We start from the raw sequence: 16,720 nt of genomic DNA, 5'->3' as shown, positions 1-16,720 counted from the left end.
AACAGATTTCTCCCTTCTAAGAGTTCTAACAGCTCAGACTCTGGAGCCAGACAGACTACGGTGGACACTGACCTCTCCATTATCAGCTGAGACCTTAGATGAGTCAGCAGACCTGTCTGGGCCTCAGTTTCCTCATCTGCAAAATGGAGATCAGAATGCAGCCCATCTCTTTGGGTTGTGTAAGGATCACGTTACTACATGTAGAGGCAAAGTAGGTGCTGAATTAACATTAGCAAAAACTATGCCTAGACTGCAAATATAACTATTTCTTTCATCCTCATGCGGTGCTCGGCAAATTGTGACTTCCAGTAAGACAGAGACCTTGTTTTATCCATCCCAGAACCTCGAATGGTGACCAACATGTTTGCTCAGGGCACTTTTGCTGGGCAAAGTGAAAATGTTGGAAAAGATATACATAAAGAGGTTGGACAGAGTGGCTCTGTTCAAGTGACCATCTGCTCAGATCCATGCCCCCTCTCTAAGGCCCACTTAGATACAGATGGAAGTAACTGGGATGAGGAACATCAGGGGGCTTCCTACTTCCCCAAAACGTGAAGCAGTGAACCAGCATCAGAAACCTGGAAAACAGCAGCCTTCAAACCTGTTGAGCTTCCAAGACTAGGAGGATGGTTTCTGCCATAGCCCGTCAAGCAGGAGTTTGCAGCAGAAGAAAGGAGACTTTCGTGTATTTCTCATCTTTGAGTATAAGAGAATCTCCTGCAAAGCCAGGAAGTCCCCAAGGCCTCCTCTGGGCGGTTTGAAGGCACAGTCAGGAGTGGCCCAGTAAGCCCCAAGAAGCAGAGATACAAGAGCCGCCCTTGTCCGCTGAGGCAGGGACAGATGCCAGGGTTGACAGGGCAGCGGTCTGCAAACAGTCGTCTTGGTTGCAACAGACAGTGAGACAAAGTTTTCTCCCTGGGGGGGGAGTGGGGGGGAGCAGGTGGAGACAGCTGGCAATAATCCGCCTGTCTCATCATCCCCTTGTGGAAGCCCCAGCCCCTCGTGCAGGCAGGGCACGGCCATCCTCAGGCTGTATTTCTATCTCCCGTGACACATACCTAACTTCAGAGGACAATGTTTTCAAACATAGTGACATCTGTGTGGGAGAGTGACTATGTTTTCAACTGGGGAAAAATGAAATCAAGTTTACAGTACAAAGAGGGGCCAGAGCGTACCACTTTGTAGCAGACCGCCTCCAGTTTCTACTATTCCTTCCAATACCAGGACTTCTCCATCCATAATATCAAAGGAAGTCAACCATCTCCCCTTCACCTCCAACCCTAAAACAGGAGCTAGGAGTCTAGACTCAAGCCCACCCATGAGTGCTCTTCTCCCTCCTTTATCATTTCATGCCAGAACACAAGCATGTTCAAGAACATGTCCTATGGGGAATTTGTGTGTCCCCATCCTCCACACACATGCCAAGGTGCCTGGGCTCAAGGAGGTATGGCCACTTACAGGCGAGGCTGACAGGAAGACCCTGCTTGCAGAGTATGCATAATTGGATTATGCACATCATGCTCTATGCCTTTGCGAGCAGATTTAATGCTTCACTTCTCAGGTTCATGATTTGGGTTAAACTTAGTGAGGTTGTCTAAGCATTTCCAGAGCCAAGACCCACCAAGCATGCCCACCAAAGGAAGCACAGAGTCCTCGCTACATAAAATGTACACTGCCTGCACTCCAAGGAGAGGGAGAGCAGCCCTGGGCTCTGCTTGTTTCTTCTGCTTCTCATGGCTGGTGGGCCCACAGCGCCACAGTGAATCGAGCTCTAATGCTCTATAATAGCCTTTAGAGATCACAACCACTTTTCCCATCCCCAGTTCAGAGATGGAGTCAGGCTCAGGTAGGCTAAGGGACTCTGCTAAGCCAGAAGCAACCAGAGCCAGAACTCAAACCCAGCATTACTTCTCTCCACCACAGCTGCCTGGCTGAAAAAAACAAATGCACTCTTAACGCACACTCTCTCCTCCATCCTTCTCCCTCACGTAAAATTGAATCAACTGAACCCAGCTCATCAACTTCCTGGAGTGAATGCAAGAACTTAGGTATGGCTTCAAAATACTCTGTAGTTTGTGACAAGGCAGATATAATCTCCCTATTCCTCCTCCTCAACCCCTGCTGAGAAAAAAAAAATCAAGTCAACCCTTTATAACACCATTCCACTAATAATTTCCAAGGGAATGAAACCAAATTGTCAGTGCGCAAGTGGAGAGAGAGTCCCTCCGCCCGCCAAATTCAATGACCTGAAGCCAGCACCAGAGCAATGTAAAAGAGGGCTTGGAAATGGGTGACATAATGTCAGCTCACAGGGTCTCTAATGTGCCTGGCAATGCCTTCTGCAAGGGATAAGATTTCCCCACTGATACTCAGGAATCTTGACCCTCTAAGGATCCCCCAATAATCTGGATCCAAGAATAAAGGGCATGCAACAGTATGCGGTCTGCAGTAGCTGGGTCCTGCCAGGCCCCGGCTAGCAGAGACATCTATGGGCACTTGAATTCCCTGCGGCCCCACAGAGGAGTGAGTGGGGCTTGGCCAGCAAGCCTGGGCTCCCTCCCTCTGCCCCTCTGTCTCTCCTCTTCTCTCACGCTAACCTGACACTGAATCCTGGCCTTTCTTACCAGGAGGGGAGGCCCTAGAAATACCTTAATCCACGTAATAAGCGTGCCGCTAGCTACCGGAATGCCCATATCAGACACCTCTAACTTATCTTTCCTCTCTCTCTCAGCTGAGCTGAGACATGGCTGCAGAATCCTTCAACTCCACGCCCAAGAGAGCCCAAAAAAACTGACTAAAGTGGGCACATCATATGAAACTTGCCCAGCCCTTCTCCATCTTTTCACAAACGGGGAAACGGAGGTCTGGAGGGATGGAGCAACTTGCTCAAACCCTCCTAACTCCCTGACCAAGGGGCCGGGCTACTTCTCCTTCCCGGAAGGGCCAAACTAACAGCATTGTGGGGGTGACCACTAGTTGCTACTAAAAGCCTCCTGGGCCCTTCTCTTCACTGCTCTTTACTGCTGAAGACAAGACTCCTGCCCTTTTGCCACCAGCCCGAGGCCCTCCTGGCCCTCTGCCATCCTCCTCTGCTTCACTTTCCAGAGTCAGCTCAACTGCAAGCTCGCTCTCCCTTCTCCTCGCTGGGGAGATGAGCCGCCTCCTCGCTGGAGTGCAGTCAAGCCTGGATCCCAGTGCAGCATGCCTCAGCTGTCCGTAATTCCTGCCTTGTGAGGCTCTGTCAGGCGCAGCGATTAGATGGCTGCCTGCTTAATGACAGGGCGACGACTGCATTCACTCAGAGCTGGAGAAGCAATTACCTTGAAAATGGGGGTCACAGGCCCCACTCGTTGGCTTTAATTGAATTCCAATATCTGCCTCGAGCTGCCTTGACCTAACTTGTAGCTTCCTAAATACTACTTAAAGGAAGTGGAGCTAATCCAAGCAGTGCTTCTTCCCCAATTTCACTCTTTTCTTAGAAATTAAAAAGTTTTTCGTAAGAAGATTTTAATTCTGAAGAGGGAGACAGAAGGGGAGAGAGGACCCCACTGTGCCGTTGCAGGGAGGGGAGGGCTTGTCCTGGAAAAAGGGATAGAACGAGAGGCTGAAAGAGGAGAGAATGCAGAGGACAGAACTGCCAATGCACTTCCCACCCCTGTCAGCAGAGCCACTGAACCAAAAAAATAAACGGTCACTGAGACAGGGGACACAGGCCCCACACTATGGCTAGAACGGAAGAACGAGCCCTGGGCTGGGAGCAGGCCCCTGGGCTTCCGCCTGGCTTTGCCCCGAACGGCATGTGGCCATCCACAAATGAGTTCCCCTCTTTGTAAATCGAGGGCATGCTAGATAGAGCAGTGGTTCTCCATCAGAGGCCATTTTCCCCTCCACACCTGGCAATGTCTGGAGACACTGTTGGGTGTCACAACTGTGTGCCGGTTGCTACCGGCATCCAATGGGTAGAGGCCAGGGCTGCTGCTGCAACACCCTACAATGTGTAGGATGGCCCCTGCCTCCCCAAAAGCACCTGGCCCCAAATTTCACTAGTGCGGAGGTTGAAGCACACTGGGATAGATGATCCCAAGGAGATTTCAAACTTTACAATATTATGATTCCCCCCCCCGGGGGTGCTGCCTCCCAGCTCAATGGCTAAAAACACTGACCACTTGCTCACCATCTCCCTTCCAGAGTCCCCTCTGACCTTCCCTCACAGCAGTGAGGGTCTGCTTCTCCCACAATGTTGCCAGGATCAACCTACCACTTCATGCTCTTCCCTAGCAGCATTCACCAGCTGCCATGGGGCTTAGACCAGGACAGAACCATGTAACCATCATGGACCCCAACGGTGTGGCAGAGGGTCGGGATCTACCAACAGCACTCTTGTCACTCCGACCCCAGCCTGTCAGCATTCCTGGCCCAGAGAGTTGAGCTGGTCCACTCCCTCCTTTTATAGATGCAGAAAAGCCAAAGGACAAGACAGGCCTGTCCAAGGTTTCACGAGGAGAACCACAACTAGAGCATAGGTCTCCAGGTTTCTAGCCCAGAATGAAGAGCCAAGAATCATCACCTATCCCACCAAGCAGAAAACTCTGGGGCCTACAGTTCCACCTTGAAATAATGACCTCACATTAAAAAAAAAAAAAAAAAAAAGAGGAATAAAGACTAACCAGGACCCAGAATGTTAGAAAAGACCTCAGCCAATTAGTCTGCTGCTTCCCAAGCCTGATGATCCTTCAGAATGAGCTGGGAAAACTCCAGAAATGCAGACTCCCAGTCCAACCCCCAGACCTATGGAAAAGAACTCTGGAGAAGTCTCCTGGAATCTATATTGTTCAAAAGCCCTCTTGGGGACCATGACCCAGCTGCCTACGGACAGGAAGCAGTGAGCTCACCCACCTCCTTCAATTTATCATTTTAGGAGGAAAGGTGAACAGGTTTAAGACCTTTGGCTCAAAGTTACACCGAAAAGCTATTTTTCCTCAGGTGCTTTTCTGAAACATCCATAGTTTCAACCAAAGTAGCAAACAAGAGAAAGATGCTATTCGAATCCAAGAAATGAACTGAAGATGTAAGCCAGACAGGGGCACTAAGGGGAAGCGATCCGCTTCCTCTTTTCACTGGGGGGTCCAAACAAGAAGTGGGCCTCACAAAGCACTCTCGGATATTTTTTCCTGTTCCATCGACCTAGAAGGTCAGGAAGACCTGTCTAGATGTCCCAGCTAGAATTCACAAGGGCAAGTAAGGAATACTCAGCCAGGCAGCTCAGTGTATGGGACAGCAAGGCCCAAACCCAAATTCCACAGCACATTTCACATCAACAGTACAGCAGAGACAGTTCTGACCCCAGCTGGCCAAAGAAGGGCAGACCTTTGCCAAGGAGGAGACACACAGGGCAGACAGGCACCGGGAGGCATGAGGACCCACATCAGCCAGTCTGGTCCTGAAGGTGATCTCAAAGCCCACTCTGCTCAGTGGTGGTAGCACCAAAAGCTGGGGGGAGGATAGGGCTGATGAGTTTAGAGGTAGATTTGAGACATGTCTGGCACCACTTTAATTTGGGGGTGGGAGGCAATTGGGGACCCAATAGGGAGAGAGCCCCAAATGGATACAAGCTCATGAAATGCTTGGGAAGCTAGAGCCCTGGGGTCACCATTCTTTGAGGCCAACTAAGGTCAGAGTCGATCTCTAGTTATGGTAAATGAGAGGAATAAAAGGGCTATACACACGGTGAGAGGCAGATTGGGGAGTCCACGTACCCCGATGATGGCGTTCAACTCCGTCATGGTGACCTGCTTGGCACGTTCCACAGCCTGTGCCACCTGCTGCTGGTGCTGGAGGGAACAGGGCATGGGTTAGCTGTGGCCGCCTCCCGCACCACTAGGACAGGCAGTCAAGCGAGTCCCAACAGAAGGCAGAGGAGGTCCACTATGCTGGCACCGCACACAGGTAGGGATGGAGACAGGGCATTTTTACTTTCTTCTTTAAACTCTTTCAATGCGCATGTATTACCTTTGTAATCAAAACTTCCTAGAAATTGTCTTAAGTTAAAATATTAATGAGCCAAAAGATGGCTATTAGTCAACTGTCTCCCCACTACCGCGTATACAAAAAAAACTTCCTTCTGTGCATTTGAATATGAGCTGGATATCAGATGACATTAGTGAATGATTATTAATGTTCTAAATGCAGTAACGGTATTATAGTCACGCAGGAGCCTGTCCATGTTTTTAGGAGATGCAGCTAGAGTGTGAGTGGTGAGCTGTCAGGATGTCTTGAGCTTCTAAAGGATTCAGAAGAAAAGTATATGTATCTAAATATACTCAAATCTACACCTACATAAATAGGAAAAACAAATAAAACACAAGTCTAGGTAGGAAAAGAAAGGGAAGTGGCAATGTGAACCCCAATGTAAACAATGGACTTTGGGTGATGACGTGTCCCTGAAGCTTTGTCAGCTACAACAAATGCACCACTCTGGCGGGGAAAGCGATGAGAAATCTCTGTACTTTCCATTCAATTTTGCTGTGAACCTAAAACAACTCTAAAAAAATCTTTTTTTTTTTTTTAAATTAATTAATTTTTTGGTGCGTTCATTCACTTCAGCCTTGAGGTAGCACCGGCTTCATAATGCAGCTCTCTCCTACTGCGCTGCGAGCTCTGAGGACACCACGATATCCTCTTTTTACGTGATTTCAATCATTTAATGGTCACGACTCTGACTCAGACCCAGGACTCCAGGAGAGAGCTAAGACAGTCCCAGCCACTGAGGGGTGTGGAGGGCAGGGCCTCCCCAGCTGGAGTGAGCTGAAAACGGGCCTCTCGGGCAGCCCACCTGTCTGCCCTGCACCACGAAGTCTCCTTGGATTTGTTTCCCTCATACTGCCTACTAGCCCAGCCCCCGCGTCAGGTGGGGGTCCCTCGGAAAGTGCCTTAGAAGGTGATGTGACTGGCTGGTCATGCCTCTGGCAAGTACACTCTGTCCTGCGGGTTGAGGTCCTCTTTGGGTACTGGTTCCCCTCGCAGGGTCTGGTCTTTGGCTTCTGTGCTCCTAGACATTTACAGGTGCAGAAGCTGGGGAACCAGGAAGCAGAGGCTGGGAATTCTAGGTTGGATGAGGTATAGGGAGGAGCAGCACAGAGGCACCTACTGCCCACTGCTACCCTGGTCACAGGCCAGAACCCTCCTCTCTGGTCTCAGGCAGTGGCAGAGAACCAGTTCTACTACAAGAATGAACAAACTATACCTCTGGTGTGGCTCCCTGTCCCCGAATCAGCTGCGGAAGACTCTGCAAATCCCCAGGTTGTCTATTTCAACTTCAGTAGGTATGAACAAACAGGCTGGGGCTCTGGTGAGACCTAGTCAGCCAGTGGGCTGCTTTGGAAAGAAAAGGAGAATGCAGTAAAAGAAGATCTTACCTCTTGTGAGAGGAAAGGCATGATCTGTGCTAATATTGTGTTCAGTCTCTTCGCAATCTCTGTCTGCAAAAGAAAAGAGAACTCATGAAGCTCAGGCAAACAAAGCAAGTCGCCAAAACGTTAGACAAGTGCAAGTACAAACTCCCCCAAGCCACAGATCCTTATGCGAGCTCCATCTTTCCGCCCTCAGGCAGCCGGGAATCCCCGCTAAATCTGCAGCACCAAGAAATCTCTTCCAACTCCCCCTAACCAGGCTGCCTACATTTTGGAGAGCTCCAAATCCCTATCGGAGGTGGTCTACCTGTTTGGGTTAGAACATAGTTTGCCTTCTCTGGATGAGAGCTCTAATTAAAAATAAAGCAAAACAAAACAAGAACGACCCCTGCACTACACACCTATTCCGAGAGGGAGACTTATCACAAGAGGGAAACGCAGTGTGGTGAGGGAGACTGCTACTCCCGGTAGCCCCAATGGCAACAGCAAGACAGGCTTTCAGACAAATTGGAAGGTGATGGGAAACCCCAGGCAGCATGGGCCAAAGCGTCTCCTGGGGCCAGCCTCATACCAAGTGATATGTAGCTTACAGGGTCTCCTGCACCCCTATTTTTCACTGCTGCCTCTCCTATATATGTGCTGCCCAGCATGAAATCTCACCGTTAACATATCATTTTTTAGGATAAAGCATTACCTTCCCTAAGAAGCTGCTTAGGAAATAACTCTTTAGATCACTAAACCTTTAGATCACAGAGAGGCAGATCAATTCTCTGCCCCACTCCCTAACACTCCAGAAAAGATCACATTTAGAAAAACATCAACTGTTTGTGCCACTCATGTCCTATGTGAACCTTAGATCAAATGGCTAAAAGAAAGTGGTACTAAATGGTTAACTAAGCCTAGACAGGAAGGCCTAGACCCACCACTAATAGACAAGTCTCAGAATTGCTTTTCTTATCTCATTCTAAATCCTGAAGCCGCCAGGACTGAGGTCCCAGAGCTGGCTTCAAAGCTCTCATCAGCACATGGCAATCTTTCAGAGACAAAACCATGACAACAGCCTTTAAAAATCTGTGATCATCTGCATGTCAAATGATTCTAGATGAGAAACCCTTGTGCATTTAAAAAACAATGCTGTCTGCTTACAAACAGACCCTGGACCTCCGGACCTCCAGAGAATTCCTGAGGCCAGCACCGCACCCCCCCTCCCTCCAACATAGGCACTAAGGAGGACGACTCTGGTTTGTGGAGAGACAGGCAATTGACTAGGAACCGGGGAGGCTTTTCCGGCCACAGCAGCAGGCTCCAACACAGGCAGCCTGTCCACCGCATCGGGGATTCCTCGGTGGCGATCAGGAGCTGCTGTCCCCTCCTGGAACACTCCGGGTTCTCAGGAACAGGCCAGGGGTTCTCACTGTGGGCACTTAGGGTAAAACAGGTTTTTTTGAGAAGGACTGCGCCTTGTATCCCAGAGCTGCTGAGTGTCAATAACAGTGCCCACTTCCAAACTCCCAGAGAAGTGGGGGAGCATCACCCCTGCTGAGATCCACAGGACACACAACCACATCTGCACATTTGGGGTACACTCTAGCAAGGACATCTACATCAGGGCTCCTCAGCTTCAGTGCTATTGACATTTGGGGTACTTTTTGTGTGGGGATGTTCTGTGCATTGTAGGGTTTTTAACAGCATCTCTGGCCTCCACCCACTAGACACCTGTCATTTATATTGCCAGGAACCTGGGAAGATTACCAAATAATTATTTTAGAAATTATTACTCTAAGTAAGTGGAAAGAGTATACTTCAAATGGGTTCTTTCTCATTTCTGTTCATTTTTTCTTCTCCCAAATTGAGTGATACTGGGGAAGAAGAATAAAGTATAAAAGTCAGGGTTGTATATGGCAGGAGTTCCAGAAACGATCAGCTAGTATATATCTCAATCCAAACCTGCACAGAGCAACATGGACAGTCAACTGTCATATATTTATGTGCCAGAAAAGAATCAAAAGATATGTTAAAAACAAACAGAAATTAAATAAACCAGGGGTCACTGCTGAGGAAGCTCACTGGTCCAAGGCCTCTTACCTCAAATAACTTGCATAGCAATGTCTGGCACACAGTAGGTGCTGAATAAATGCTTAACCAGAAGAATCTTGCCAGCCCCCCTGCATTTATTTTTCGAGACTTTATAGTGCTAAGTGTCCCGCTGGACATAGACCTGGGCCTGCCCCAGTGTTGGCAGCACCTGTGGGAGTGGCCGTGGGGGATGGACTGTTGACATACAGCTGGGAGACAGGATGGGCAGCAGCCAAGCCCTTCGCCAAATGAATGAGGTGGTGCGGTCAACCACAAGTCACCTTGGTGGGGCTCTGGCTGCGGCCCCTCCCCACCGAAGGAAGGCAGGCAGCAGGCTCTGAACCTTCCCGGAGGTCACTCTGGCCTACTCAGCAACTATAACCCTCCCAATCTCTGAGCTGGGTGGTTATGAAAGGGTTCCCAGCTGTTGCCTACTTCCTCTAGCAGATAGGTCAAGTGTCAAGGTCTTGGTAGTTACAGGAAAAAGTAGCTGACCTTCCCCTTCCCCACACATACCCTTTAGCAAACATGTGGCCACAGGCTTCCCCTAGGTAGGATCTTCCCGCACAGCTTGGTCCGGAGCCCAGTATCCTCTCATTATGAGGAAAAGGGATCTGCCAGGATTTCATGTAGCCGTGCCCAGTTCAAGGCTTGGCATTCAGGCCACTAACTAACTGACCACGGAAGGGTCATTCAGAGCAAGTCCCCTCTCAACCTCCCCTTCCACCCTTCTGAAAGCAGTTCTTGCCTTCTTCATCCGTCTTCAACACCACAAATATCAACTAAGGGCCATGGGAACAGCCCCACACAGATATGGAATGTTCTGGAGGCATTCAGACTCTCTCCTGGGCTTGGGCTCAATGAAGAGAGGCCTCGCTGTGTGGCAGTTTAGGAGTCTGGTACACCACTAGACAGGGCCGTGCAGGGATGAGGGGTTGGTGGAGGAGAGAGGGTGGTCTTACATTTGGAGAGCTTTTATAAAAAAACAGTTTCCTGTCCTTGAGGTTCTTTTCTTGGTGATGGTGGGGCGGGGGGCGGAGAGGAGGGGAGTTGGAAAAGTGTGCAAATTCCATCTCTCCTGGCTGTAACTGTGCCTTGCCCATCTCTACACAGGTCCCCCAACCCTGAGAATGGGCTCAGTACACTCCGGTAAATCAAAGAATGAACAGGAAAACTGTTCACTAAATGGTTTTTTCATGTTTATCTTTTTGAGGGTGGTTATTGCAGGAGGGGAAGCTCCTGGAAATAGAAAGTTGGCGGGACAGAACCACTCTTAACAACAATGATAATAATGGCTAACATCCGCTGACCCAGCTGCTGTTCCAAGCATTTTACACATGTGAGCTGACAATAACCCTGTAGGGAAGGCGCTTATTAAAATCTTCATTTTTCAGATGGGGAAACTGACGCTCAGCAATTAAGCAACTTCACTAAATGACTTCCTACCAAGAAGCCAAATTTCCACATTTTGAAAGAGCTTACGGAACTATTTTTGAAAGAAAATCTACCGTCGGGGTTAATAATCGACAGCATTTGATTAGAACAGCTATTAAAATAGCACTTTATCCAACTCAAACAAGCTCTAAACATCAGTTCCAAGAAAAGAAGAAAAAAAAAATCAAGATGTGTGATTTTAACAATCAGGACAGGTCACAAACCACGAACTGGAACCAGATCATAGGCTGGAAAACTCCTTTTGGCAACGCAGAGCACTCCGTTATCAATGCGGCAGCGGTGGCTCTGGGGCCGACCTCCATCCTTCTCTCCATCTTAGACCTGCAAAACCACCGCCTTTGAACCAGAGAGGAGGGGTGCCTGGAGGCGGGAAGACTGCTTCCTTTGGAGAAAGGTGTTTGGGGAGCCCGATGCTGCCTTTGAAAGTTTCTTTTCAAGTGGGGTTCAAAGGAGGAGGCTTTGCTGGTGGAAAAACATCGTTGCTCAGAAGGAACTAATCTACTAGACACAGACAGAGAAGCACTTCAGAGAAACATGCACCGAGATTCTGTGAAATTCAGAGTCTGCGCTCCCAACTGGGCGCTGGGAGTAACATCTGCCCTAGGTCTCTGTCGAGATTGTTAGGCAAATAAATGATGGGAAACAAGATAGTGGGGGGCAAGTGTAATTTCCCAAAGAGCAATCTGCTCAATGCGCCTTAGGAGCTCCCATTGTATCATCTCCTCATTAAAGCAGGACCTCTAAACATCTTGCTGTAAACTGAGGGTATTTGAGCATTTTAAAAGTATATTTCTCTAACACGTTAGCATTCACTTTGCTGTGGCTTCCCATCCCTGGGCCTTTGACCCAGGACACTGAATGAAGGGAGAGGAAATCTGCATGTGGGCCTCACCCTAGCAACCTCTTGGCCCCGGCCTCGGCACCCAGCCAGACATTAGCCTTTTTTGTTTTTAATTTATCTGACTGCTCATGGTACAGCTGACAGCCACTTCCACAAGATGGTCTCTTCACTATTTGATTCTAAACTGCCCAAGCGGCAGTATCTGTTGGCTCTTAAGAATGCACGCTTTGTTTTAACCTCAGCAAAATAAAAACAAGAAGAGGGAGAAACTTGCCACTTTAAAGAGCATGTTATGACCCAGAGCCACACAGGTATGACCTGGCTTCTACCCCCAGCTCTGCCTCCACCCAGCTGTGTAGCTTTGGGGAAATCACTTCCCTCTGCTGGGCTTCAATTTTGTTGTCTGCAAAATGGAGGGACAAAGTGGATAACTTCTAAGAACCAGGACAATACTAAACATTCCTGAATTGCTCTATGACATACTATTTCCTCCATAAAGTTCTGTAAAATAGAGCATGGCATGAGTCTGAAGGATGAGGAGCGAAAAAGCAAGCCATCCTTAGATGTGGATGGATGCTGGGCTAGGCTGGGGCTGGCTAGAGTTGGCTGGGGCTCAGTCCCCAGGACCAGTCTTGCCAGAGCACAAACCATTCAAATGTGTCCATCAGCCAAACTGCACACAACTGTCACAGAGCAGCGATAGCCTATCTGTGTGCGCCAAGCAGTTCCTGTCTGGGTTTCTCTAATTCACAAGGAAAGACTGGTTGTGAACTGGAGACAGCTAGGCAAGGGCTCCTCGAGACGCATCATTTAGTGGGAAATAACAGCAATTTCCACGTCTGTGAGATAGCCAGCTGATTTCACCTCTACAACAAAGACTTCTTCCTGGGACAATCAGGGCAGTGTGTTGTGAATCTGGAGACTCATTTGTGGTTATGTGTGAAAAAAATGAGATGAGGAAAAGATACCTGCCTATGTGAAGCATGAGTTACACTCCCAAGTCGTGTGGAAATGGTGGTTTTCAACTCAGCTCTTTGTCTGGCATGCCATGTGACCTCTGGAAAGACATGTCTGCTGGCTGGGCCTCAGGTCACTCCTCTTGAAGCATGTGTGTCTGGGGTGGGGACTCAGTCCCCTCTGGGGTTCTTCAATTTTAATCAGGTTTTCCCTGGTTTTCTGACTCAAGTTTTAGGGTGTTCAAAGTGAGTCTGCTTCATCTTGAATCAAAATCACGGGGACACGGGGAGGGCTGGGGGGCTGTGCAAAAGGAGGAGGTCCCAACGGCTGGGTGCCGCAATCACCCAGCAATCAAGTATTAGAAGATTCCGGAACAATGTGCCAATGTGCCTGGGCAATTTTAACTTAAATATCCCATTGCGTTTCCAAGGAAATTCTAAACTGATAGGCCCTCGATGATTGGACTATAAGACGACAATCCTTGCCAGGCAGTATCTCCTCGGGCCAAGCTGAAATAAAGCAAGCGGGTGTTTTATTGCCAGTGGGAAGGAAGTCCAGGGACAAGGAAGGGGAGACATACAGCAAAAGCCAGTATGGGGTTCTCAGGTCTCACTCCACCTGAGTCACAGGCTTTAGAGGAAAACAGCACTACGGTGCCTTTAAGAAGGGGGCAAATAAATGATCCACTTAGCAGCCAAAGGAGATAATGACCCCTACTCCTGGAGGGGCTGGGGAGGTTTCTATCACAGATCACTCAACGATAGGTGAGCCTCCTTAAAGGCCCTTTTAGCACTGACATATTGATCAAATTATATATAACTACAACACCATTAAATATTTATGCTTCCGAAGAAGCCTGCTGAATTCTTTATGCTGGGAGGGCTTGGTACAAGAAAAGGCCCAGCCCTGGCGTGACCCTGAGGGTCTGTCTCCCATGGGAGGGAGTAGGACGCTGGCTGGGGCTGGCCTGTGACAGACACTCTGTGCACAGCCCCCAGGATCTTCACACAGGATAAGGATGGCAGTGGGCTACAACACGCCCACTCTTACTCAGCCAGGGCAGAAGAAAGGGAAGGGAGTCAGGGTGCTGAGTTAATAACATGACCATTTCCACATTTTCTCTGAAAGGAATTTTGTCTTCCCTTTCTCCCTCTGCCAGAAATCTCAGATGTTTTCTGTCAAGGGTCTATGTGGTAAAGGAATTGGGAATGGTGAGGCTAAGTGAGGAATGGTGGAGGTGGGGGAGGGGAGGATAGAGGAAGATTCTAGGCCACTGACCCTGGAAAGAGCTGGTAATGCAAAATCTAGACACCTGCATTCCAGTCCCAGATATGTCTTGCTCTGTACTTTTAATTACATGAAGGAGGCAGATTTGGTTCCAACATAATCGTCTCAAAAATGAATTAAGTGCTCTGTGCAAATTGAGTGTCCCATCCTCAGGAGCATTCAATGACAACCCAATGGAAATATGGGGCTAGATGCTCATCCACGGGAGGGACCTGGGCCTAGATGTCAGCCAAGTCCCTCCCCGGCTCTAAGGCTCTAAGACTTTTTTCTCAGTCTCTCAGTTTCCATCTACCAGGCTTCCTGTTAACAAGATCCAGTAATCTTTAAATATTTGTTCACTTTAATTTCTAGGTTCCCAAACACATTAAACTCTGCTTGCCTCCCACCCCCACTCCAGGAGATCACCCTCAAAGAGCCTGCTTGTGTAGACAGAACAGAGAAAGCCTTTTCAGATTATACCTTCTCCCGACATTGCCCATTCATTCCAGCCACCCCCCCACCCCTCCTTCCCTTCCCTCTCCTCAGATAACCCCCGTCCCCTCCCCCACCTTCCCAGACTCCATTGGCCAATTCCTGCCAGGAGGAAAAATTCTCAATTCATCCTTGGAGTTGCCATGGCAACCCCCCACCTAATCCCCTTTGGAACATTATGTAAATCTTTCCTTGCCCCTCAACAGTCCGTAAAAGTCACATTACCCTTGCAGAGGCAGCTCCTTCAATTTTGGGGGTCTCCCCATGAGGGCAATGCTATAAATAAAACCATGGCCATGACTTTTATAGGACAGGAGCTCTCTGGAAAACATGGGTGGCAGGGAAGGGAAAATAAGGTGTAGGGGGAGAGGACAGCCCCATCCAACCCGCCACCAAGTTCACATCCAAAGAGTATGTCCCTCCCTTAGATTAAAGGAGTCTCTCCCCAGACAAAAATGGCAGGAGTGGTGGCATTTCATAAGCCATAAAAACCAAAATCGGCTATTGAGAAACTTGTTTATATGATGGGCTCCCGCTCAAACCCACCTCCTCCCAAACCACCATCCCATTTAACATCTCTTTTACAGAGGAGGAAAACGAATCCCAAAGAGGGCAAGGAGCTGCCCTAGCTCACAGAGCAAGGCAATCTCCCAGCTCTAGAGCAGAATTCTACCCCAACATCAAAGCTTCTTAATGAGGAGTGGTTTTGCTCCCCAGGGAACACATGGCATTGTCAGGAGACATTTTTGAGTGCCGCAGCTGGAGCAAAGCTACTGACAACTGAGGGTAGAGGCCAGGGATGCTGACAAACATTGGAGGATGCACAGGACAGCATCACCAAAAAGAATTATCCAGCCTCAAATGTCAATATAGGTCACCAATACTCATGTTTTACTGAATTCTTATACTGACGTCTTAAAGGTTTTGTCTGGGGACTTTCCAGCACTGAAACAAAGCCCTGGCAGGTGGGTCTGGAGGTGGGCACATCATGAGACAACGCTTTGATTTGGCCTATGAATAAACATTGGTTCACAGTGAAACAGACCTAGTTTCTAGTTCTGCACCTGTCCCTGGTCCACCGTGAGACCATGAAAAGTCACCTGATCCCTTTAAACATCGGTGTTCCTGTTGGGCGGTGCTAACGGTGCCTACAATGCAGGCTGGCCATTGCAGGCTGGCATGGGGCGCCAATAATTAACAACTGAGAAAGGGCTCTGGGAAGTCTTACAACATCCACAATCCAAAAGATCTTGTCGTCATTCTATGAGGCCCTGGTAACTTTTGGGACTCTGTCCCATGTGAGAATACCTTGTTGAGGTCTTCCTACATGTAAGGTAGGTACCATGCTAAGCAGTTGATATGCATTGTCTCATAATCCTCATAACACTCCCTATAACTGCACAGGTCAATATTTGAAGCCATAGGCCATACGTGGCTAGCTAACATTAATTAAAATTCAATTTCAACTCAGTTCCTCTGTCACAGTATTCACATTTTGAGTGTTCAACAAATAGCTCATGTGGCTGGTGGCTATAATACTGGGCAATAAGATATATATTTTCATTACTGCAGAAAGTTCTAGAAGCCAGCACTGGCCTAATAGGTAGGGGTTACTATCGTCCCCATTACAAACTGAAGTTCAGAGGTCAGTCTGCCCAAGTCACAGAGTCTTGACCTAAAACTCAAACCCAAGTCCATCCAACTGCAAAGGCTGTCTTGTAGCCACCAAGACACACCACCTCCCAGCTCCTGATGTTCTGCAACTAAATTCTCAGGATCCTCCTTTAGGAGGAACCAGTTGACTTCTGATGGAGAAACTGAATCCACTGGCACAAAGGTGCCAGTAAAAATGGGTTTATCAGGAGGCCAGGGGAATGCCCAATGTTCCTACAGCACCATGAGAGTTTAAGAAAGGGGCCTGTCTGGTCAGGGGGATAGTGAGAGAAAGACAAAGGTTCCTTGAAAAGTAGGGTTAAGAACCAGGTGAAAGAAGAGAAGCCCAAGAAAGGCTAAGGGGAGTACCTAGACAGCCCCTCCTAAAGAAGTTCTTGCAGGCTGGGTTCCTTTGGTGCCACACGCAACTATCAGGTGACATGGAGCGTCAAGACAACAGTGGGAGGACCCCGGCAGGCGCAGGGCAGCTCTCAGGGGGCCCCAATTTCTCATGGAGATCCCCATTTCTCTGGGATGAAGTATCAAGTCCTAAGGAAAGACAGTGGGAGAC

General features: G+C 48.7%; 1 protein-coding gene across 11 annotated transcripts in view; it reads right to left on the bottom strand.

Moving 5' to 3' along the window:
• Positions 1–16,720, bottom strand: part of TLE3 (transducin like enhancer of split 3) — a 45,746-nt gene that overhangs the window by 18,047 nt on the left and 10,979 nt on the right. For 6 of the 11 annotated variants that reach the window (XM_006922675.2, XM_006922672.2, XM_006922674.2 and 3 more), the window contains exons 5-6: positions 7,416–7,478; positions 5,757–5,831 (exon numbers count right to left, since the gene is read on the bottom strand). In XM_006922675.2, the coding sequence (XP_006922737.1) occupies positions 5,757–5,831; positions 7,416–7,478 (138 nt within the window). Of the gene's footprint in view, positions 1–5,726; positions 5,832–7,415; positions 7,479–16,720 lie in introns of all 11 variants that reach the window. The other 5 variants (XM_015597732.1, XM_006922670.2, XM_015597731.1 and 2 more) reach the window with 1 other exon arrangement.

Source organism: Pteropus alecto, unplaced genomic scaffold (assembly GCF_000325575.1).
Source record: "Pteropus alecto unplaced genomic scaffold, ASM32557v1 scaffold38, whole genome shotgun sequence".
Classification (NCBI taxonomy): domain Eukaryota; kingdom Metazoa; phylum Chordata; class Mammalia; order Chiroptera; family Pteropodidae; genus Pteropus; species Pteropus alecto.
Note: the sequence above shows the minus strand (reverse complement) of the source record. Positions and strands in the feature narration are given on the sequence as shown.